General features: G+C 31.2%; 2 protein-coding genes across 2 annotated transcripts in view; both read left to right on the top strand.

The window, feature by feature from the left end:
- The window catches only part of LOC106465617, a 34,850-nt gene extending 20,219 nt beyond the window's left edge, over positions 1-14,631 (top strand). The window contains exons 7-13 of the mRNA XM_022393549.1: positions 1,558-1,689; positions 2,277-2,439; positions 6,354-6,641; positions 7,095-7,361; positions 9,613-9,898; positions 12,587-12,740; positions 13,954-14,631. Of these exons, the coding sequence (XP_022249257.1) occupies positions 1,558-1,689; positions 2,277-2,439; positions 6,354-6,641; positions 7,095-7,361; positions 9,613-9,898; positions 12,587-12,740; positions 13,954-14,620 (1,957 nt within the window). The 3' untranslated portion in view covers positions 14,621-14,631. The remainder of the gene's footprint in view (positions 1-1,557; positions 1,690-2,276; positions 2,440-6,353; positions 6,642-7,094; positions 7,362-9,612; positions 9,899-12,586; positions 12,741-13,953) is intronic.
- The window catches only part of LOC106465616, a 25,091-nt gene continuing 15,870 nt past the window's right edge, over positions 14,624-23,844 (top strand). The window contains exons 1-3 of the mRNA XM_013925852.2: positions 14,624-16,285; positions 17,633-17,754; positions 22,526-22,641. Of these exons, the coding sequence (XP_013781306.2) occupies positions 14,674-16,285; positions 17,633-17,754; positions 22,526-22,641 (1,850 nt within the window). The 5' untranslated portion in view covers positions 14,624-14,673. The remainder of the gene's footprint in view (positions 16,286-17,632; positions 17,755-22,525; positions 22,642-23,844) is intronic.

The following is a 23,844-nucleotide window of genomic DNA, read 5'->3' as shown; positions in this document are numbered from 1 at the left end:
TATATATATATATATATATATATATATATACACACACATACATACATACATACATACATACACACACAACAAAATATGCAACCTGTGACGAGCTGGAAATATGATTTTGTGGGCTTCTTACTATAAAATTTCATATTACTAAAATTGAATGAGCTAATTCTTTTTTGAAAATAATTGTCCTAATATTTCACATTTATAAAACTGGTCAAGATTATTGTCAAAGTATGTGTAAATAATATATATATAAATATATTTATATATATAATCCAGTAAAATAGTCATACCAATCCTAGAAAAACAAAGATCATACAACAAATCTTTTCATACTAGATTATCTCTTTAAAGAGATGAAAATTATTTATAGGTTGAAATCAAAATATCATAAAAAATTTAAAGTCATGGTAATATGAAAAAAATCTGTAATTCTGGAATTTTTTATCGTTCCATTATCAGTGTGAAAAACCTACAAAATAATTCACAACTTTATAAAAAATATAAGTGAAACTTTATTGATACAGATGTAAGTTTAGAAAGAACACATTAAAATGATTATATTTACAGTGTAGGCTGGAAAAAATTAGAAACACAAATACATGCTGAGAAATTGTTAATCAAGCACACTTAAAGCTTACTGTACTAGGCAGAGTTTAAGTGGCATATAAAGAGAGCCATACTTTTATTTTCAATGAGGCCAGGTGGTTAGGGCGCTCGACTCGCAATCTGAGGGTTGCGAGTTTGAATCCCTGTCACACCAAACATGCTTGCCCTTTCAGCCATGGGGGCATTATAATGTGATGGTCAATCCCACTATTCGTTGGTAAAAGAGTAGCCCAAGAGTTGGTGGTGATGACTAGCTGCCTTCCCTCTAGTCTTACACTGCTAAAGTAGGGATGGCTAACGCAGATAGCTCTTGTGTAGCTTTGTGCAAAATTAAAAACAAACAATTTTCAATGTTTTCTAGGTAGCTAGAGCTAGTCACAATTAAAATAAGAGACCTATTTGTGTAAATAACTTAATGGTGGTACACGTTTTACTGTTATTAGTATATGTCTAGTAATTTCTGACATGAGCAGGTTATTCAGCAATCAAAATTTTTGAACGAATAAAGAATAATGAATATTAAGTTTTGTAACTTTTTTTTATTATATCCATCTTTAATGGTCATGTACCTGTGTGAACAATACAGTGAAATTCTTAAGTGACCATATTATCTATACTAATGAAGAAAATTGGAATTCATATTTTGTAAGTATAAAGTCCAACCTTTTCACTGATCAGTGTGCTGTTTAAATGCACCCACAGTCTGATAATCTCATAAATAACTATACATTTACCACTCAACATTAATGTGCTAAACTATGAAAAGTTAACTTTGCACTTACCTGACATCAGACAATAGCATGAATGTTTCATCAAAGTAGGTTTGATATTAATGAAATAACTTCTAACGTATTGAAAATGTATTTTTAATACTCTTTAACAATACAGCATATTGTCTGTGTATTTGCTCATTTATTTTTAAGAATATAAATATGAATAAAATCCTCTTTATTTCAGGTATGACACAATTGATGCTTGTTATGCTGTAGTCCTTGAACTCCTACAAATTAGTGAGACTAATCTTGAAAAAGGCTTCGTTCTAACAGAATTGGCAGAATTAATCTGGAGTCATAATTTTCCTTTCAAATGGTACTTACTTTTACCAACCATATTCTAGAAATTGATTTTAGAGGAAAAAAATTTACTGATTTTCTTAATTCTGTCAATCATATCAATAAACATTTTTAAGTTTCGTATGTATTATTTACTAATTGTAAATGGAGCGTCCATGATGACAACATTGTCATATAAAACCAGCCAAAAATATTTCTAACAATTGTGAATTTACTCAAAGAATTTATGAAGGAAAAATATTATAATTTTTTAAAACAATCTAAAAAAAAAGTACTGAATTTAACTATGTCAGACTTAAACTTAGTTGTTGTGATAAGGGGAAAAAATATCAATCCTTGACTAATGTGTATAAAAATTAATCCGAAATAAAAGAAGTATCATAATAATTCTTCCAGAACAACACTAATATACATATTTATGTTTAATAATATGAAAGTATAGGGGAAAAGTTTTGTACAAGTTGTGCCGACATAGATAAACTAAATCTGTATTTTGATATTGCTGTGGTGTGTGTAATTATTTCAGCAGATTTTAATGGCCATTATTAGTTTAATATACCTCTGTGTAGGTTACTGAAGTATAAATTGCTGTTTGGCTTTCAGGACTGCAGCTGAATGTTGCCAGAGGGCTATTGATTTGCTGGAAGAAATTATCAAAATGGATGCTTTATCTGAGTTTCAGATGGTACAAGTTAAACTGCAGCTGGCTAGCTCCTATTTCTGGTTGTATGAGACAAGAGTTCAGGAATTACAAAAAGCTTCTCAGGTGGGAGGAGAATTATGTATAGAACAACACATTTTACATCAAGTTTAATATATGCATGTTTTATGTCTATGTGAAGAAGTTAATTATGAACTGTTTAGTGACTATGAAAAGAAGGATATTTAGCTTTCATACATACAAAATAGAAATTAGTTCAAACCTGTGATTAAAATTGTGCGTGATTAACCCTGTCTTACAAAATATTATGAAATGATTGCATTTACTCAAGTACTACATGATATTGAATACGACGTGCACCCCATTTTTAGGGAAGGCAGGTGAAAAACAAATTTTTTCTTACAATTTCGAGCTTATTGAGCAAAAATATTACAGATGTTAATCACCAATATTATTTGTCTGTGGCCACAATCTATCTACAATTGTCATCCTATAATAGAAAATATGCCCTTACATGTGGCATATTTCTCTTGGGAATTGTCTTTTGTTTAAGAAAGACATAAAGTGGAAACTGTCCGATCAGCTAAGATACACAGCATTACTGTGCAACGTTGCTTTTCATTGCCACCCATTCTGATTGACAGTTTTCTCTCCTTTAATACTCATGGTAGTGTCCAATGGCACCTCAAAATATACTGGAGTTTGATCAGCATTTCTAATTTGAGACATCAGGTATGAATGCTACTTTTGCAACCAAGTCACACACTGCTGGAAGAACAACAATTTTTCTTCATGTGAATCTGGAAGACACTGAGCAATTGGTGTTCATTTTCTTAGGGAGAAACCATTTCTTTTAAAAGAACCTTTTCACCCATGTTCAAGTTGCCTTGAAGTCATCTTCATTCTTCCTGAGTTCCTTCCAGATTTGAAATGCTTTTTATTTGCACGTATCTTATACCCAAATTCCCAACTCTCCTCTGTATAAATAGCAAGTTTTTCTTCCATCCAGGGAATTTGCCTTCTGTCTATGAAAAATTCTCTGGTTGCCAATACTTTGCAAGAGCGATTCTTTTCCTTCAGTTTCTATTTCACAGTGCAATGATGTTGTATTCTTTTCTTGTAGCACAGTTTCTAATAACTTGTACTTCTCTCACAACTTTTTTCTTTCACTCACGGTAAAAAAACAATTCATTACACTCATCTTAAACTTGCTTGCTTAGTGGTATTTATACACAATATATGCCAAGTATTTACTGTTGCTCAAACTATTTTGAATACCGTATTTATTCAAGCACCAACTGCACTATTTTTCCAAAATTCTGATTTTAAAAATCAAAAGCATATCTTATACATGCCTTACCTAATAATATAATAAATTATTTCTAATTACTGTTGATTAATAAGTATATTGTTAAAAGGAACTTAAAGAATTAACAATAATTTTAAGGTAAAATAATGAGCTCACAATTAAACTGTCTTGGAAGTTTTTTCTTTTTTTGTATACAGTAAAAACAGCTTATTTAGGTTGTAGTGGAAAGAACTAATTTCATCCTTCCATAACTACTGAAGGATATATCTTTAGGTATATTCAGGTGAATGTTTCTAAATTTTTGTGCAGGTCCCCTGCATGTAATTAGTGACATATATGTAAACTTTATGTACAAAGATTGTAAACTTATGCTGATCCTCTAGCTTAAAATTTACATTACACAACAATTTTTCTGCAAGACTTGTGCTTGTTTGACCTTGTTTCTGTGTCACACTTTCCTGAAGTGTGGTCATACTCATTTCAATAGATAGTATGAGTTTGAGCTTCATCTTCCTCGATTATATGAATAATCATTGATATAAATAATTTGGGGATTTTTGATATGCAGCACTTGAATTTCGGTCTGACTTAACAGTGTGGTATCATAATTCTTCCTATACTAATCTTCAGCTCATGCAAGTTTTTGTTCTTCTATTATAGCAGCCAGAGAAGTTTATACAATAAACTGAGGCAGGCCAGTACTGGTAAAACCACTATGTTGTGAATAAAGATTTTAGTTTATTTATAAACATGTGTTTGTTTATTTTTTCTTTGCTGGCAATGTTCAAAAGTATTCTCTGCATGACATTTCCTGAACCTTCTGTGTTGTGGATATTTAATATTTTTCTGTTGAACATAGTGTGCCTGAATACTGTACTTTTTCTAAGGCACATATTACCCTGGTGGGTTTCCAGTCTAGGATGATTTTGAAACTATCAAAATATTTTACAGAAAAAGAAAGTCAAGAAATTTCAGATAAACTTTAATTTTTATAATGCTAGACATCTAATTAATTAAGTCAAAATGGTAGAAAAAGGAAAATTTTGCCTAAACATTACTTGGATAAGTGCAGTTTTTTTTCTCAAATTACACAGTAGTAGCTCCTCAATATGACCGGTAATTTATGTTACTAAAGGAAAACATCCTTAAAATACTATTGAGTATTTCACAAAATCGATTTTCACAGTATCAAAAAAGAAAACCTGGATTTTGATCTACCTGGAGTTATTTCCAAATGAATGATATACAAAGTAAAAAATCAACAAAAAATTGCAATAGATACTTGAGCAAAATTACTTGATTGAGAAAATACATAAAATGTAATTTATGTAATAATCCACATCACAAGGCATGTACAAAGTCTGGTTACCTTACCTCCCTGTTACCACCAAATTTCTTGGTGAAATTTGTGTAGGATTTATGATTTATATTAAAAGAAATTTGTCCAGCAAAAAGCATGGTAAAGATAGATTAAAACATATCTCAAAAACATTTTGGTTAACTTGCATCAATAAACTACAAACTAGTATTTGTTAATGAAGCAAATATATATTTTTCCGTGTTGCATTTCATGTGTTTTCCCACTTAAGAATTAAATTTTAGCTAGATAATAAACAGCAAAGTATTTGGCCATAGCATATGGGGAAGTTATATGTAATTATTTATTAATATTGCCTATATATTTTACTTGGAAATAAGCCTTATTGCCACATGTTGAATCAGTGACTAAACATCAATTTTCAAATAATAAGATTGTGTATTGAATGTGTTAAAGATATATTTTTTATTATATGCCAATTATAATTTTTAGTAGCAGAGATAAGTATCTTAATAACTGTATAATATAAATGTTCACTTTAGTATTAAGACAACTGTTTGGGGTTTTCACTAATGTCTTGACTTATTCCAAATAATTAGTTTGGTTATTTAAATAAAATTATAAACTGTATAGTATTATTCTGCCTGAAACACATGAAAAATTATATATTATATAACATGTTTACAAACCATACAGCTTGAAGGTAGATATCTTTAGCAAAACTGGTACAATGATCTAAAATATAAGAATACAAAAACATTATTACCTACAGTTGTAAGGTGTCTTTATCTGTATCCTCCAGTTTATTTCTTTTGGGCTAATTAAGTCTAACCCTGAAATTGTGTGACAGTATTAGGCAATTTTCCGAATCAAAGACTGGGGTTTATGGAGTTTTGTTTCATGGCTCACAAAAAGCTCTTAACTTAATTTATCAACATTTGTCAGTAAAATGAAGATTACTTCATGAATCTAAGAGACATCAAAGAGAGAAGAAAAGATATACTAGTAGCCCATTAAAACATTTTGTCTAAATTACTGAAATATTATGTGAAAATTAACCCACAGAAAAATTCTTTATGAGTATGGTGTAAGCTGCATTAAGAAACATAAAATGAGGTAAAACTAAATTGTTTTGTGGTTATTTCTAGTTTGTTGTTCATGAGCTTAAGTAAAATATAAAATACTGGAGCTTAATTTGAATATAGTGTTGTACATACTATTGTAGGAACTTGAAATATGAAAGATGTTTAATTTGTTGAAATTCAAAGGTGAATGTTTAGCATAACACTACTATATTTAATAGTAGTGAAATATAGGTGAAAGTGGGCTGCATGTTTTACATCAGAATATTTTATTTAGACTATTAATTGTCAGTGATACATTTATTTTTAGGAAGAAGTAAAAAAATCCCCCATAATTTCATTAGAAGATAAGCAGGAAGCCAACCAACTACCACGAGGAGATGAAGATGATAAAGATGATGTTTGTGATATTAACCCTGCTTATCCTCATGTCAATCTCCAACTAGAAATTGAATCATTGAAACCCTTGGACAGTGCTCTAGATCTATGGAAAGATGTTTTTCTGACAAAAAATGGTGTTCAACAATCTATTATTAAAGACAAACAGATTATAGAGTACATCAAATGTGCAGCTGAGTCGTATGCAGTTTTACAGCATGTGGGTTATTTACTGTATTTTTTTAATGTAGTGTTCAAACAGAAAGTTTCTCTCCATGAACTACGTACATTTTCAAAAAATAATTATTCATTGATTTTTAAACAAGCTTCCTTAAATTTAATTGTACAAAATGACCTTTATATTTACTATACAGAAGGGAAGTAAAAGTGGTATATGATTTTGATTTAAAAACAATGTTTATTTCTTTATAAAACTTTCCTAAAATTTACTTTAACTTCTACAGGCCATGTGGTTTTAAATGTCTTTGTTGACAAATTATAGATTGTTATAGCTGTTGTTTCTACTCCAAAACAAATTTAAGTTCAAAACTCTGTTCTTATTACTAGAAGTTATTTTAGTTATATAGCTGAAAAATTAATTCTTAGTTCTAACTTTGAAATTCATTTAGATATTTTTTTCTGCTTGTTTCATGTTGTTGTTTTTTTCATCAAGGTTTATCAAGAAATTCAAGCCTTACTTGTCCTCCAGCAATCATCCCATCTACTAAATAATCAGTCTGAAGAGATTTATTCAATAAGCCGGCTTGTTCACGTTTTGTCAAAATTTAGAATGTTGGATGTAGCAGAAACTTTAGTGAAGAGAGGAGAAGATCTTCTGAAAGAAATAACAGATGCTAAACTCTTAAGTTTACAGTTGCTGCCCTTATTGCAATCAAGGTTTACATTGGCTTACTTAGAGTTTCTCTACCATTCAGGAAAGGTAATGTGGTTCATAATTACTGAAGGGTAAAAAATCTTTTGTTTTTAGGTATCATTGGTATGGTAGTACTTATAGTAGGAATGAGCCAGATGTGCAATACAAATTAAAAACTCCAACACACTGCAAACAGCATCTAAACAAAACTTTATATGTGCTTTACATACACTGTTGGGTAGTAAACAAACCAACTGCAGGGTAACAAGCCACCAAAGCACTTGAGAAAGTTGGTAGAGTAAAAACAAAAATTTCACAAAACCTCAAATTTGTCAATTTGACTATCTAACTGACTCATTAATATTGTTGGAAAGGCATAGCTCTCTCTCCTTCCTTCACCTTATGTAAATCGAAATGCACATGATTGAATTACACTACCTTGGCTAAAAGAATTTTTCTTAGTTTTACTTATAATCTTAGTAATAACAATAACCATTTTGCAACACTACTAATGAGCTAACAATACACTAGTAGCTATGTTCTATGATTAAGAGCATTCTCTGTGAGTTACCAAGTAACAACCCCCCCTTATATCACATGCATGTGCACAGTTGCTCATACACATGCACTACATGGTTAGCCTGATGCTGTATCAGCTAGATTAAAAAAATGTGTACTACATAGATTCTCTAGATCTAGGTTCTATGATCTAACCTTTGAAAGCAAAGTTTTTAGTTCTGTACATCTTTCTTGGGGTTTCTGTGTTGAACAAAGCCATTCTATCACTGCAGTCAATGTCTAATGCACGAGTCTTCTACGTCAGGACGATTGCTACCACTGCCAAAGTCTGACATGGCTGTGCTCAAGTGCTCTGGAATTAAAACAAGAACAATAAGTTGTATGATTTTCCTTTAAATTTTTTTCAAACTAAGTGTAACCTGATGACAGCTAAGGTTGTACTTGAAGCAGTGCAATTTTTGAAATATGCCTTTCAAGGTAACAAAATGAGAGAAGAGGAGAAAATATGTAAAAACTTAGTCTTTGTCCCACCAAAGAAAGCATTCCTGCAAAAACATAGATGAGGTTAAAAGCTGTAAGATTAAATATACAAAACAAGCCTTAGTCATTAAATCCAGCCAAAGAAAAGGCTTCCATCCTGGCTAGATGGAAGAAAAACTGTAGCAAGGATATTAACAAAAGCCAGGAAATGTGAAGAGATAGCTAAAAGTAAAGCTACAAGAAGGATAGGCCTAGAGCCCAGTCACTCATGAGGCTTAACACCAAGAAAAGCTACGAGAAAGATAGGCCTATAGCACAGCCACTCTTGAGACTGAGTACCAAAAAAAAAGCTGAGACAAGTGTAAAAATTGTTTTAAATATAAAAAAAAAGTTAGGAAGTAGGAATGGGAGCACCAAAAAGTGAAGAAACAAGGTAAGAATGGGCGGAATGATGACACTTGGGGATTTTTGACACTGTGCAACCACAAAGTTGTTGTGGCCGTCATTCTGCCCATGCCTACTCCATGTTTTACTTTGAACTTTGATCTAATTATAGACTTGAATTGAGTTTTATCAATAGCTAATCCTTTCTAAGTACTCAAAAAATTGAAAAATGTCAATAAACAGCAGTTTTGATACTATTGTGTTAGCCCACCCTTTACCAGTCAGATAACTATAATGTCTCCCATAAGCAAAGTATGACTAGTGGAGCTTCCTATTTGACTTCCGACATCAAACGCCCCCTTTATGATGTCATGCATTTTGTTAGGGTCACATAATTTGATTACATTCATGTATCTGTACTTGGTTGCTTAAACAAAGTTTACAACACAGAAATTTAGCTATATGCACCTTTCATTTAGTTTGAACTATTACAAAGTTACAAATATTACACAAAGTAGGAATGGGGGGGAGGTGATGGCCTCTTTGATATTGCACTGTGTCAAAAACCACCAAGTGTTGTAATGTTATCCCACTCATTCCTACCTTGTTTCTTTACTTTTTGGTGCTTACATTCCTACTTCCTAAATCGGAGCCTCAATACTGAAATATGCATACTTATATAGCAAAAATAGTAACAGTGTAACAAACACATCAGTGTTTTGTTAAGTTTGATACTTATTTTGTTTTTTATTTAGTAATAGTAGGCTTATTACAAACTGTGTTCATTAATTTAATCTACATGATGATACTAAGAATTTTTGTATCATAAATATTTTAATAGTTGTAAAACAGAATGCTGTCAAAACTAGGCAATCAGACTAAATGTGTGAGAAGGATTAAATTTTTAGATAGTTTTCTTTCCATTTTTTCATAGTTTGATACAGGCCGTGAGTTGTTGAAGCGGTGTGAAAGTTCTCCACTTTGGGAGAAAAACACCAAAACAACTATGCTTCTCCAAGCTGAAGCAAAACTGGTAGCCTGTCTCTTCAACTTACTGCCATCATCAGCATTCAGCAGTAGTTCTATTCAGAGAGGTGATTGTGCTTCCAAAAATAAGCTATTTCCTGAAAATCCCATTGTTCTAGCTTTAGATGCATGGAAGCTCTGTATGGGACTAATCAAGTATTTGTCTTCAGCAGAAGCACAGAAATCTTACAAAGGTAATTTAATTTTAATACGCATTGTTGGTTTAAAACAAAGTTTATAAAGACCTTTTTTCCGGTATTTAATATTTTAAAAGCCCACGTGAGCAGCCTTTAAAATACTTGGGAGTATTTGTGTTGGATCATAAGGTATTAATCATAACTTTGATACTATGACGAAGAAGTATATATTTATAAAAAGCTTACACTATGCAGTAAAGTATCTTTGTGATTGTTACAATATCACTATATGGGCTGGTTATTTAAACTTGTATGAAATTGTGTTAAGTTCAATATTCATATAATAAATCAGTTGTGGCCTGTGGGGAACTGTTGAGCTTCAGGTGGCTTGCCATTAACTTAATTACTATTAAGCTTGACTTTGTTCTGATCTGGACTTAATTTGTATTTGAAAGTAATGCCGTATACCTTTTTAAATGATTAAGAATTACATTCTATAATGCATGACTGCTATGAATTCAAACCATCTCTCACAATCAGATCTGACATAAAGTTTTAAGTTATTTGAGTGTAAAAGCTTCTATTCAGAACTGTAATTATCAACTTGAAGAAGTATGGTTATGTGGCTAAATCCTGTCTTTTTCAATGGGATATTTTTAATCACTTTTCATTGATAACATTTCTCTTTTAACAAACACTAAGCAGAGTATTACTTTGTTTGTAAACATATTCTATAACATAAAACCCTTTAGTGTGTGTAAGTGCATTTCTAAAAAGCAGTCTGGAGCAAATGGTGAGATGCTGTATTTCTACTTTCCTATTCTTTATGACTGTTGATGCTTTGACCCTGACCCCATGTCTTGTTTTAGGGAGTTTTCTAGATGTGCAGTAAAGTAGGTAAAGGTTTTTGCCAGGTCTAAGCTGCAGTTTAGATTTAACTTGGGAAAAACGTATATTAGTTTAAAATATATTATAGACTAAACTAATACTGTAACATCATAACTACTTAATCCTATATGGACCAATGAGCACCTTTCACATGAATCTGAGTTTCAAATGGACAGCAACTGCCTGTTGCAGAAACCTACAAATGTAGAGGACGACGTTTTCCGCCAACGAAAGGCAGAAGACTTTTGAAACGTCTTTGCCTAAACAACCTATCAAAGATCACCTTTCGCATGTTGAATGTGCACCTGCATATCAAATTTTAAAATATCTGTAGAAATAATAACCATATCTTTTTTGACAATTGTTTTATTAAAATATTTTATAATTCATATTTTATCATTTTTATAATATTTATTTATTGTAAATTGCAGAGAAAAATTAAAAAACAAAATTCTGACATCCTTTAATGTAGGTTGATGTTTATTAATAAATGTATCATTCTTTTCAGGGTTTTTATTATGTGAATTTCCATCTCTTTCTTTGATTTTATTTGTACAACCTCTTGATCACACCCTTTTATGACGTTACAGCATGTGATGCTAACAACTACTAATGAAGATCAGCTTTGAAAATAACAACAGGAAAAGTTTCAATACTATTGGATAAATCAGATTATGATTTATTCACTTAAATGTAGAGTGAATGAAGTGGTGTGAGAAGTAATTATGGTTTCGTGGAAAAATTATTAATGTAGCTCCTGTGGAGAAGATCAATGGAATTTAGTGAGAAATTTAGGAACAAGCTACAGATTTGGAAATTTGCTTTATAGTATCGTTAGACATTCTTTTCATTCCTGCAAATGTTTTACTGTTAAATTACGTTTATTTTAAAGCTACAAAAATTTTCTTGGATGATTTGATATCAGGTAAACCTAATCAGGTTTAAAGAATACAGTAGACAAAGTGAAAATATTCTGATGATCAAATTTGAGTCAAATCCTTATTTCTTAAGTTCTGTTGTTAATTTTATTGCATTCAAATAACATAGCTAACTAAAAAAAACTTATTATCTATTGAAGAAAAACTATTTATTAGAAATAAATTGATCTCAATCAAGAGTGTTGTTACCTAGCCTGACCTGATGCAATTTTGCAGGTCAGGTCATTGGTCACTGATGCATTTTGCCAGTTTTGCCATGTTTGGAAGGAGTGATTACTGTAATCAGCAAAAATTATATATATATTATTGACCTAAATCAAGCTGAAAGTGACTGGATATATAAAATGTAAGTTTCTAATCAATGGTAAAAAATTAAACTAAGATGAAAGGAAGTTTTTTTCAAGTGTCCATAAAACTTCCACACAAAAAAAAACAACAGAAAAATGAAATCAGATGATGTGTTTTTCATAAAGCTGAAACTATATTCCCTGTAGTAAGTTTTTACTAATTTTCATGCAGTGTGGTTAAGTATTTTCATTATGGAAAGGAAGAAATTAGGACATATCATTGACACAAAAAGAGTTAATATGCCATTTGTTATTATTGGGTATCATTCCTCAAATACTGGTATAATACTGCTTGATATATCAGTTTGAGTTTGAAATCCTTCTACCTTTTAAAGTTTCCAATATTCTTTAAAAATATGTGATTAGTCCATCTATATTTTAATCTTTTTCTATTTCATCTTGTTCTTAGTATTGGCATAGGTGCTGATGTTAGTATTTATCTTGTATTAGTTGAACAGTAATGAAGCTTCATAAAGTTTTATATTTTCCTATACAATTGTTGTGTAAAAATTAACAATGCTTTGTTATTGTCTTACAAATATTCTTTGTTATAACAGTAACTTCTCTTCCAGACTATCTCAGCTACAAACCTGCACTTCTGCATACATTGTTAAGTTCCACAATATTGGTTGGTCAGCTATATATAGATATTGGTGCACCTAGAGAGGCTCGTTGTTACTTAAAAGATACTCTAAAAGTTGCACAGGAAATGGCATTGGCTTACAGGTTTGTTTCTCATATTTCATCAGTTTTTTGCTAGTTAAATGATATAAAGCAGATTTATCAGTACTAATCTATTAGAATAGAAAGGTAATATTTTGTAGCAATAAAACTTGAAATATTACTGATGGGTTGTTATTTTTCCTTCAGAAGTAGCAAAAGTAAAGTTTTATTTGTTTATCAAGTATTTATTTTTACCTGTGGCATAACGACTCGTAGAATGGCTCTGAGTTTTTTGTCAAGTACAAATATTTATATTATAGCTCTATCTCTTGACTGATTTGAGATCTAAATTCAACTGTGGCTGTTGAGGATTCCTTCGTGTTTAAACAAAATGTAGAATATATTTTTCAAACTAGATAATTCAAAGTAATTCATTTCAACCTCCTTTGATTAAAAGGTGTAAACGTAAATACAATTTGCAAAATATAAGGTGACACGAAAAGTAAAACAAGAAATTTGTCAGTAGTTTTGATAATACAGCTATATAATGATTTGATTAAAAAATTACATACATTTTGTAATAGATAAATGCCACTTAGACTACTAGTTTCTTTGGGTAGAAGGTGTTATAGATTTCTGTGTATTAAATTAACTGCATTATTTAGTTCTTGGTTATGGTCTATGTTCGTCAGAATTATTGATAATTAATACCTTTTTTACTTCACCGACACAGCTGTGGTGTTCTCATGTAAAGAAAACAAAAGGGAAAGCTTGAGCAAGAATATTTGTTTATTTATGACAAATTGCGAGATTTTGTTGAACCATTGGATTGTATAGTGTATAAAAGATGTATCATCAGATAACTACAGTTTTCATAATCTCAATTACCATATTAATCATTATAATATGATAAGTCTTAATAATTATTGTACTTTCTGAAACATTGACATTATTTTCCCCAGTTTCTTATATTACTTTGATCTACTAATTTCTTAATCTTCCTAAGATATTTACCTAGTATAGCTTTAAAAGGCTACAAGCATTGTCTTTAAATTCCCTTCTTTCAGTATTTCAAAATTGTATTTAATAGTAGAGCGCTGTGACCCAGCATTGAATGTGCTTTATTAAAACTGCCTTTCATTTCACTTTGCTTTTGATATTACTCAAATATAATCTACATTCCTAAGAATTTTCTAATCACATAGTATTTGTAATTTATTAAGTTATTCTTAATTAAGTTTACTATTTTTTTTTGAGTCGTATTATTCTCCTCCAGATCGGCAGAATTTCTTCTGACCCTTGCTAATCTGGATGCCGTTTGTGAAAACATTAATGATTGCAAAGTGAAGTTGAATGGTGTTGAATATATTTTACACACTAGTCTACCAGCAACTTCTGTTAATTCCGAAGCAGCAAGAGAAAAAAATGAACTGAGTGAGGGAAGTGATGAAGAGGACTTTCTGGTAAGAAGACCAGGCCGTAGTTTGCGAGGCACAGTACGAGAACAACTACTTCATGGCCGTCGAGAAACAGAATCCTCTCCTATTTCACAGCAACATGTCAAGACTTCTATACCAACTCAGTGGGAACATTCCATAAGCTGCTGTTGTAATCTTTGCCAACATATAAAACTACATTCTTTGGAGCTAGAGATAGTGGGTCTTCAAGCTTACTGTTTAGCTGTGATGGGGTCTCGCTCCCGGGCTATTAGGTGGTTGAAAAATATTTTGAAACTAGTAACTTTTCTAGCTGACAAGGTGGATTTTCTTCTCACCTCTGCTGTCAAAATGATTTCCATTGACAATAATGTGTCAAATAAACAAAAGTATGGAAAAACAAAGCCTGTTATTAAAATACCTCTTTATTTTTACTTCCTTTGTCTAAAATTAGGAGTCAACTTGCTAAATTTTATATATCTGATGGAAATCATCAGTGGGCTCTAGAAGAGATTAAACTGTCTCTGGTAGAACTGAAAGAAAATGTCCAACCTTTCTACATGTCAAATATGTATGCCTTAATTTTGTACCAGCAAGCTGTTCTGAGGCTTCAAATGTGTGGTACAGAAGGTCAGGATTTAATGAATGTGTCAAACAATGTGTGGTTTATCAAAGCAGTGGACAGTAATGCACCTGATGCTTATGTTAGTCCTGTGGATGAAATATCAAAAAACGTTGCAAAAATTTCCCTAGGTGATAAGTTTGATACTAAAACACCAAATGAGAACTTGGGGGTACAGAAAACCCCAGCTACTTTTATTAAGACCAAAAAACCTGTTAATAGTAAAGGAATGACACGTTCTTGCAGGGCACCCACCAAGAAAGCTCCCAAAACAGTTTTAAGAAATTATTTAGACTCATTGGGAACTTCCACAGAAAATCAATCCAAGTTGAGAGATAGACAGAAATGTGCATCTCTTATGTATGAATTTGGTACAACAGATGATGATGATGATGACATTGGCAGTGACGAATGTTTTGTAGAAGGTAGTTACAAAGATCAAAGGACTAAATCGTCAGCTAGAGTCTCAAAAAGAGGAAAGAGTCGAACACAAAGGACCCGAAAAGATCTAAACATTGCGTGTCAGTCAAAGCTTACTCAGCCAGAATTACCTGGATTGTTTGTTACACCAAAGAAATCCAGAAGAAAACAACTAAAAAGGTATCCAACTGCTACAGAATTGGATACAAGTGGTGAAATTCCTGAACAGACTTCAGATAGGTTACTGACAGACAAATTTAAAAAAGCAGACTTTGGAGATGATACTGTGCAAAAAGTGCTTCACAGTAGAACAAAAGAAAATGTTTTTGAAGCATCATCTCCATCTTTCAACAAAGATTCTTTGCTTAACACTGCTACCATTTGCCAGGTGGAAAAAGAAAACAGTTCAGATCTGTTAAACAATGAAAAACAACTAAAGACACAGAAAAATAACAAAACTTCTAAAAACAATAACTCTGTAAAAGAGGTTCCAAAAACAAAGAGAATAACAAGGTTAAGAAAAAAGCAAAATAATGAATCAACAAAGATGACTGTGGAACATCCACGAGATGATGATAGCTCTGTTTTAAATGATATGTTGATATCTCCAGTTTTAGAATTTGTTCCCAGTCCAGATATACCTCTGAAAGACTCGGAATTTTTCAAAAATTGGTCACCCAAGTTGTCAGAAATTGAATTAATTGCATCAGAAGGAAAGCCATTTTATATCGGGCCAAGAAACAAACAAAAATCTGTAACATTTTCTCTCAGTAACGATACTTTTATGTCAAAAGTATCTGATGTAGGATCTCCAGAAGTATTTCGAGTAACAGAAGAAGCTCCTGTTACTAGTTCTATAAGAAATCATTCTTCAAGTAGGAAACCACTGAACAAAAGAAATACTAAAGCTACAAATAAGAACCCAACAAACTCCATAATACTGAAATCTGAAAGTCATGATACCAGTGATAAAGAAGAAGCTACGTGCAGTGTTGTGCGCTCTTCTGTCTCGGAATCTAACTTGGCCTCGCTTCTTTCCAGTCATGAAACTATGGATGTGAGATCGAACTTGGAGATGATTTCTCCACAAAGTCAACTTACTGAAAACTGGTGTGAAGAAAATTACAAAGGTTTGTGGTCAAGATCTCTTAAATAATTCTAAAAAAAAAAATGTACAAAAAAATTTTATTTTTAGGTTTGCTGTTATGTTTTTAAGTTGCTAAAACGCTTACTTTTTTTTCGTTCTTTGTTACTGATAAAACTATGCCTAAAGATTTCAATAAGTAGTTCAAACCATCCGGTACTGCACGTGCAATTTAGTAGGACACTATCACAACAGTTATAAATGTTCTTGTATTTACACAAATAAATATGTTAAGTAGTTATCATTATAATGGTTTCTCTTCTTGAACAATCAATATATAAAAAACGAACTTGTAGGGCTGAAAATAATAATTCATTGTTAAGTCTAGAAAAGTTATAATTGCTTCGTAATATGGAAAACAATAAAGACCATTAAAAATATGAGTTAACAAGGACCCGGCTTATTGGTTAGCATGCTCAGACTGTGAATTTGGGGGTTAATGGTTCGTAGCCCATTGCTACTTTGGGGCCAAGGGTGCTGTAAGAGTGATGGCCAAAACCATAATTTTATCAGTCAATAGTAGCCCAAGGGTTTTTTTTTTATTTGTTGAATAAAATATGTACTTAAGCTTCACTTGTTTGGAAATTTCATTTGAAAACAAAATGTTTAAAATTTAATTCTCCATCTACAAATAGGCTGGGCATTTTCTAGTGATTAGTATGCCCAGACTGTGGATTCAAGAGTTTCAGGTTTGGGGGCTCTGTGTCCACAATAATAGTATTAGTTAAATCCCATTATTTGGTTAGACAAAGGTTGAAAGTGGTTGCTGTTGAACACCAGATTTCCCTCTAGTCTATCAGTTCAAAATTAGAAACAAGTGTGCACAGATAGCCATTTATGTAGCTTTACACAAATCTAAAGTAAGTTTAGTGTTCAGAGTTGTGCAGAAAATGTCACTCAACTTGAGAAAGAACAGTTTGCTTGTTGTACAGAATTTCAAGGATGTTGGTAGTTGTACTTTGATTAGTAATAAAGAAACCTGTTGAACAAAATCCTGCTGATTTTCAGTAAAATTATTTTTATTTTTGGCTGTGTCATACACTCATTAAGAATATCTCTGTAATGTGTAATTTATTATTTTATTTTTGTTTACATATTTCCATTAATTTAATCTTCTCCACAGTTTACACCTTTTCAGTTTTGCATGCTTATACCAAGATGTATGGTCTCCTTTTAATTTACTAATTAATTATTAGCTTTTTTTTTTTTTTACTTGGAGTGAATACAATTCCATCTGTTAAATACACCAATAAAAGCTGCAGTGCAGCATTATTGTTGAATGTTTCATGATATTTCATAACTTGTAGCTTTTCACTTGTTATTTTATAACTAGGTACTTTGTTAATGAAGATTAAAGAAGACCTGTCTGAAGCTCTTACACTAATACAGCATCATCCTCCTTGTCCTTTGTATGGTAACATCTGTCAATTACTGGCTCTGTTGAGTGGTGTAGAGGTAAATTTTGTCTATTTTTTCCATTTAAAATGTGTAGTTATAACTGTGGTTCATAGTTTGAAAACTAGTGACAGGATTTCATTATTATTATTACATTTCAGTTCAGTAGTTCTTTCTCATAAAAGATAAAAGGACTAGTAGTGTAAAACGTTTGAGTTAACCTTAGGCAATATTACCAATGAACAACTGAAGTTTTAAGCTATGTAAGTTATCATAAACCACCTAAATTGATGACAACAAGCATGACTCATTCAAGCTTTCTTTTTACCCTTTTTTACTAATATGAAGATGTAAATAATTAAAACAATAATTTTTCAAGTACACAATTATGAAAAAAAAAACTATTCTGAGACTGATGATGGTCTCAGAATTTGTTTTATAATTGTGTACTTAAAAAACTATTTGTTTGAGTGTTTTAATTATTCATATTTACACAAGTACCTTGAATTTTACTTTTAATATGGAGATGTGTTTGCTCTAGTTCTCATTGTTGATTTCAGTTTCTACAGATCATGGAAATCTTTGAAAATCATGAAACTTGACATACATGTATTCCATATCTTGAAAACCTTGTAATTACACCAGCTTTAGTGATTGGCATGGAAGTAACAGGATTTTTTTCTTGTCCAGTTTTTATTCTTTTTCTCAAAGCACAGGTTTTAGGGTGATACTTCTGCACCCGCATTATCCATAAGTTGCCTTATAATGAAATCCTATTGTTTAAGTGACTATACGTGCACAGTACATAACAGTAATAATGTTACACAGTTTAATGACATCACATCTTGAGATACAATGTTTTCACAATACGTATTTCTATAATCTGAAAATCACGCAGGAAGAAAAACTCAATAATAACACGAAGTTACAAATCATAGCATTGGGAATTATTAGATGTATCCTGGGTTTTTAGGTATCTGAAGAAGACCTAGAAAGCAGTAAGAACACACTGTATGCCAGATGTAAGTTAATTTGCATGCCTTGTCTGTTACAGAAAAGCAATATGAACGTTAAAGCCCATGACATCTCACATCTATTGTATCTTTCACTGTCTGCAGCCAGTTATAGAAAAATAGTTACTATAGAAAAATAGTTACTTAGAAAGAAACAAAACCAGCAAGTTAATAAAAAAAGGCCACTGTGGGTGGCCTTTTCATCCACTAAAATGGTCAAAATATTTGTCAATCTGTAAACGACAAATGGACCATAGGGAAGCGATACTGTTCTAAATATTATTATGGTAAAAATTTATTAAAATGATAGTATTATTGCCAAAGTTATTAAATGTTACTCACTCATCCACCCTTAACAACTAACATTTACTAAAAATAAATACAACTACGATTACAGACACTATGATTTGTAACTTGGTTTTATTATTGTTTGTGTTGTTCCTCCTGTTGCATTTATTTTGTCCTGATTGTCATGGTTCACATAGTTATAACAATCATAGTTTAACTGTTTGGACACACTGTTTGTATGCTTTCCTTTCTTATGAGGCAAATTTGTTAGACTGCTTTGGTTTTCATACTGTGCAAAAAACATTTACATTTTTTTTGTTATATGTCACAAATATTTTAAAATTTGCTGGTTTTTGATTCATTGTTCCTTATATACAAAATATCTGTAAACTGCCATCATAGATAAACAAAATAATACTGGTAGTAAGAAGTTTATTACATTACTCTCTGTACAGATAAATGTGCTTGATACAAGATTTACTGAGTTTCGATAATACATACACTTGGAATAAGCAGGACTATTTTACCCTCAAATACTTTACAGATGAAAATAGGACAATCATGTTGTCACATTTGAAGTCCCCATTGAATAAACAGCAGTAAATTAGAACCATACATGTTTTTACATCCTTCTGCCTAGATCCAAGTACGTGTTTGTTGGTGTAAAAGTCGCATGGAAAATAAATAAGTTATGCATGGAATGTACAATTTGAAATAAACAGCAGTAAATTAGAACCATACATGTTTTTACATCCTTCTGCCTAGATCCAAGTACGTGTTTGTTGGTGTAAAAGTCACGTGAAGAATAAATGAGTTATGCATGGAATGTATAATTTGAAAAGTTGTGGGAACCCTGTACTTACACACTTTTAATGTTGTTTAGATTTTTGTACTTAACATACAAGGTAACATTAGGTTGGCTGAGAAATGCTGTTTAATACTTGGTAGAATGATCACTACCTTTGGATAACATTCATCTTTATCAACTTAGTTGGGCTGATAAGAGATCTCAAAAGTCCAACACTCAACTGAAAATGGTATGGGATTTGTTGTCCAGCACAAACACATGTTCTTCATATTTTAATTTCAAAGTGTTTTAATAATTTATGTAATTTTCTTAAACTGGTGTTAAATATGTATGTTAGCTTATCTCTAAATAAGATAGTCAAGCCTGGACTTTTCATCTTAATAAAGAATACCTGTAACATACAAGTTTTAACAGTATTTAATGTTTCCCAGTATTGGAGTGAGCATCAAATATGCAAAATATTATATAGATTAATACATGAGTGGTTTCTTAGTGCATCTGTTTACATTAGAATTAGCTTTTTAGACACATTTTTCTAAACCATTTATGTACCAAGTTACTTGTGAATCCAAGATATTTTTTTTTATTTCAAAGCTCCTACTGACATGAGTCACATGAAAAAATGTAAACAGAATACTATTAATATTACAATTAATCCCACTAATTACTGCTAGAGTTCCCTATGCATTTTTTATAGAAAATGAATGATTTCGCTCAATTTTTTGGTCATTTTATATACTCAATGTTGTAAAAACATGCAATATGTGGGCCCCACAGTTAGTGGATGATATATAAAAAAGTCAGTAATTTGAAAGCTAAACTTTAGAATCAGTTTATTCCTTCTGACTAAAACCATGTTAAAATTAGCATACCTATAAGTTTATCTTACCAAGTGTTTATTTTTTGATACTCTATTGTCATTCACAAACATGAGTTTGACGAACTAGCTTTCTCTACTACCATTTCAGATATGATTGTGGAGTAGATGGAGTCAAGCACTAAGTAAATATCCAGCTTTCCGCTATTTCAAGAATTAAAACACACAAAGACAAATTTTGAATAAATAAATAAATATAAGTGACAAACAACAAATATTGTAGTTTTTATTTTTTACCTTGATGTGGCCCATTCTATAAAAAGAAACTTGGGATTTTGTGATAGTTGTTATAGTAATAAACCTTGTAGTCAAATTTCAAAAATATTTAAAAAGATTTAATCAATTTTAATTTTTATAATGCAAATAACTTAGTCAAAAAATTATGCTCTATACCAAAGATAAACAATTCGTTTTAGTTGAATGAAAACATTATCCAAAAACTTAAGATTCACTCCACTTACATTGTTTTACATACTTAATTGTCTTTAATCTGTATTTTATGTGCATCTGATTGTAAAAAAAAAAAATTTTTTTTGATTATATGAAAACTAAGATTATCAACTTTATTGTTTGTGGAAATATGAATATATAAATGTCTTGTTTCAATGCAGAAGTTTGGTTAATGTACAATGTATCTACATTTAATAGAAAGTGCTTTAATTACTTTACTAGTAATCTGTGTTTCTCAAAATAGAAGTTAATTACACTTGTTTCTGGTTATAAAATTTGAATGCAACTTAAAGGGCTCGGCTGTATTCAGACACATTTAATATTAATATAAACCTAAAAACTTTTCCACCCTAGGGTGTAGCGAATTGTTGGCCAAACTTTTAGCAATAAAGATGAATATATCTCCAGATCACATCCTAACTTCTTTCAGGAAAGTTAAAGAATGTATAGAGAAAAAAAAGTTATTGATCTTGCATTTCAGTACAAATTTTCCTGGCTAAGGCTAGTGTTTTTCTTCGTACTCCTTGGGGAAAGGCATCTATGCCCAGCCCACCACTTCTAGTAACTCTGAAAGTTGATGTTCCTCACCATAGGGAAAGATTTTATGAAGTTCAAAAACATTGCTAAAAGAGATGGTCTCTCCCATGACAGTTCCCTTTAAATATATACTTTTTAGCAGTAGTGTTGAAATGTGTTGCTTTGATCTCCCTCTTTTCAGCTTGAACAGAAAGCAACTTTTCACATTGTTTTTGAACTGAAAAATAATTTTGTAACTAAGAGTTACAAAATTACAACTTCTCCTTAATAGACATTATGTATACTATATATTCTGTACACAAAGATTCTATCAGCCAATAAGGTGCCATTGCTGTTTAACAGCTGTATTTTTACTTGATCTCTAAGTATCTTACTTATGCCAAAACAGAACAAGTCTACATTCATTAAATCAGCAGTTCTCCTCTTAAAATATAACAGACTGCTTTATCTATTAATGCAGCTGCCTTATCACCAAATAGTTCTACTTCACAGTTCTTAATCTCTCCTATATGTACATTTAAATATACATGTATCATATCTTGCATATGAAGTTGTGATTAAGACTGTGAAACTTTTAATTTTTCACAACACTTATGTATAAAACATGTTAAATGACTTAAATCAAATATTTCTTGTTTTCAAACAAACTTGTATTGAATACTGTAATAAAGTATCAGACTTGTCCATGGTTAAAACATCTTTTGTGTTGTATGTATATATAATATGAAGTTTTGAAGAACATTAAATCTTCAACTTTCTGTTACTTCCATAAATGTTACATTATTCTATTCACAAATAAAGGATACGTTAAATTAAAAATTCAGAGCTGGTCTAATTTTTAATTTGAACCACTTACAGGACAATGGTTTCCCTGATGTAGAGAATCAAAAAATGACAGCAGCACATTATTTTAGTGAAAGTGTTGCTGTCACAATGAGACATCAAGCTTCCATTTGCTTGACAAAAAAGATCAGGTAAGACCTATTTTCTGTAGTTCTGTGACTTATCTCAAGTCATGTTAATAAAAAGTAATAAATTTCAAATCTAAAAATAAAATTTTCTTCATCAAAAAGTGATTTAAGTACCCTTGGCAGGTGTATGATTTGACAAAGTAAGTATTCTATGCTTTCCATGTGCTACTGGTAGTGTAATTGATCCTGTCTCAAACTTATGTTAAATAATATTTTCCTTTCATTGGAGTAAGTTTTGTATGTAACCTTTGAATCTGTTCAGATACATCTTAAGTTTAATGCATTAAATTAATTGTAAAGCTGTGTTTGAGAAAGTGTAATTCTGCTAACTTATCGCAACACCTGTGTATGCAACATGCTACATAACATATAGTTGAGTATTACTATCCTTTCAAATTATCTTAACAGCAAAAAGTTGTATCAGACCTTACAGCCCATGATTAAGTCATATTTTGTGTTGTATACTACTTTAATTTGCTAAACCTAAAAAAAAGTTAAATAATGATATTGTGTGCTGCCTTATGGGTTGTTTCTTACCGAAACACACACAAGAATTTTGCTCTGTAACTAATTGTAGCATTCATTTCTTTTATTGAAACTGGTTTTGTAATTGGATGAAATTTTCTTATCAAAGTAGCTGAAATAAGATTATCACTCTTGCTTTAGTTTAAATAGTCAAATATAACTGATGAACAATATTTATTTTATTTGGTATGTGGATCATCTTTCAAATCTTAACAAGTTCAATGAAAGCCAGTACTTTCAAACAAAATTTAACTTTTTAATTGCTTTTGACTAAGGAGTAGATATGTACCAATCAGGCCAATTTTTTGCAAAATGTGATACTTGATTTTTTTTATATGGATCTAATATAAAAATCTAGAACCACCACTATGTTAGCTTAGTAAGGCACTACTTGTTAGTAAGTATATTAACATTTTTTTAATCATATGCCATGTAATTCTGAACTGATAAAATAACATTTCAAGTTAATGCTAATTTGCATGGCTTAGTGATTAACATGCCAGACTGTGATCCCAAGTGTTTATGGTTCTCATCCTATTTATGGCCCGGCATGGCCAGGTGGTTACGGTACTCGACTCGCAAGCTGAGGGTCGCGGGTTTGAATCCCCGTCACACCAAACATGCTCACCCTTTCAGTCATGGGGGCATTAGAATGTGACGGTCAATCCCACTATTCGTTGG

This window comes from Limulus polyphemus, unplaced genomic scaffold, assembly GCF_000517525.1.
Source record: "Limulus polyphemus unplaced genomic scaffold, Limulus_polyphemus-2.1.2 Scaffold2001, whole genome shotgun sequence".
Taxonomy (NCBI): Eukaryota; Metazoa; Arthropoda; class Merostomata; order Xiphosura; family Limulidae; genus Limulus; species Limulus polyphemus.
The sequence above is the reverse complement of the archived record's forward strand: the minus strand, read 5'-3'. Positions and strand labels throughout refer to the sequence as shown.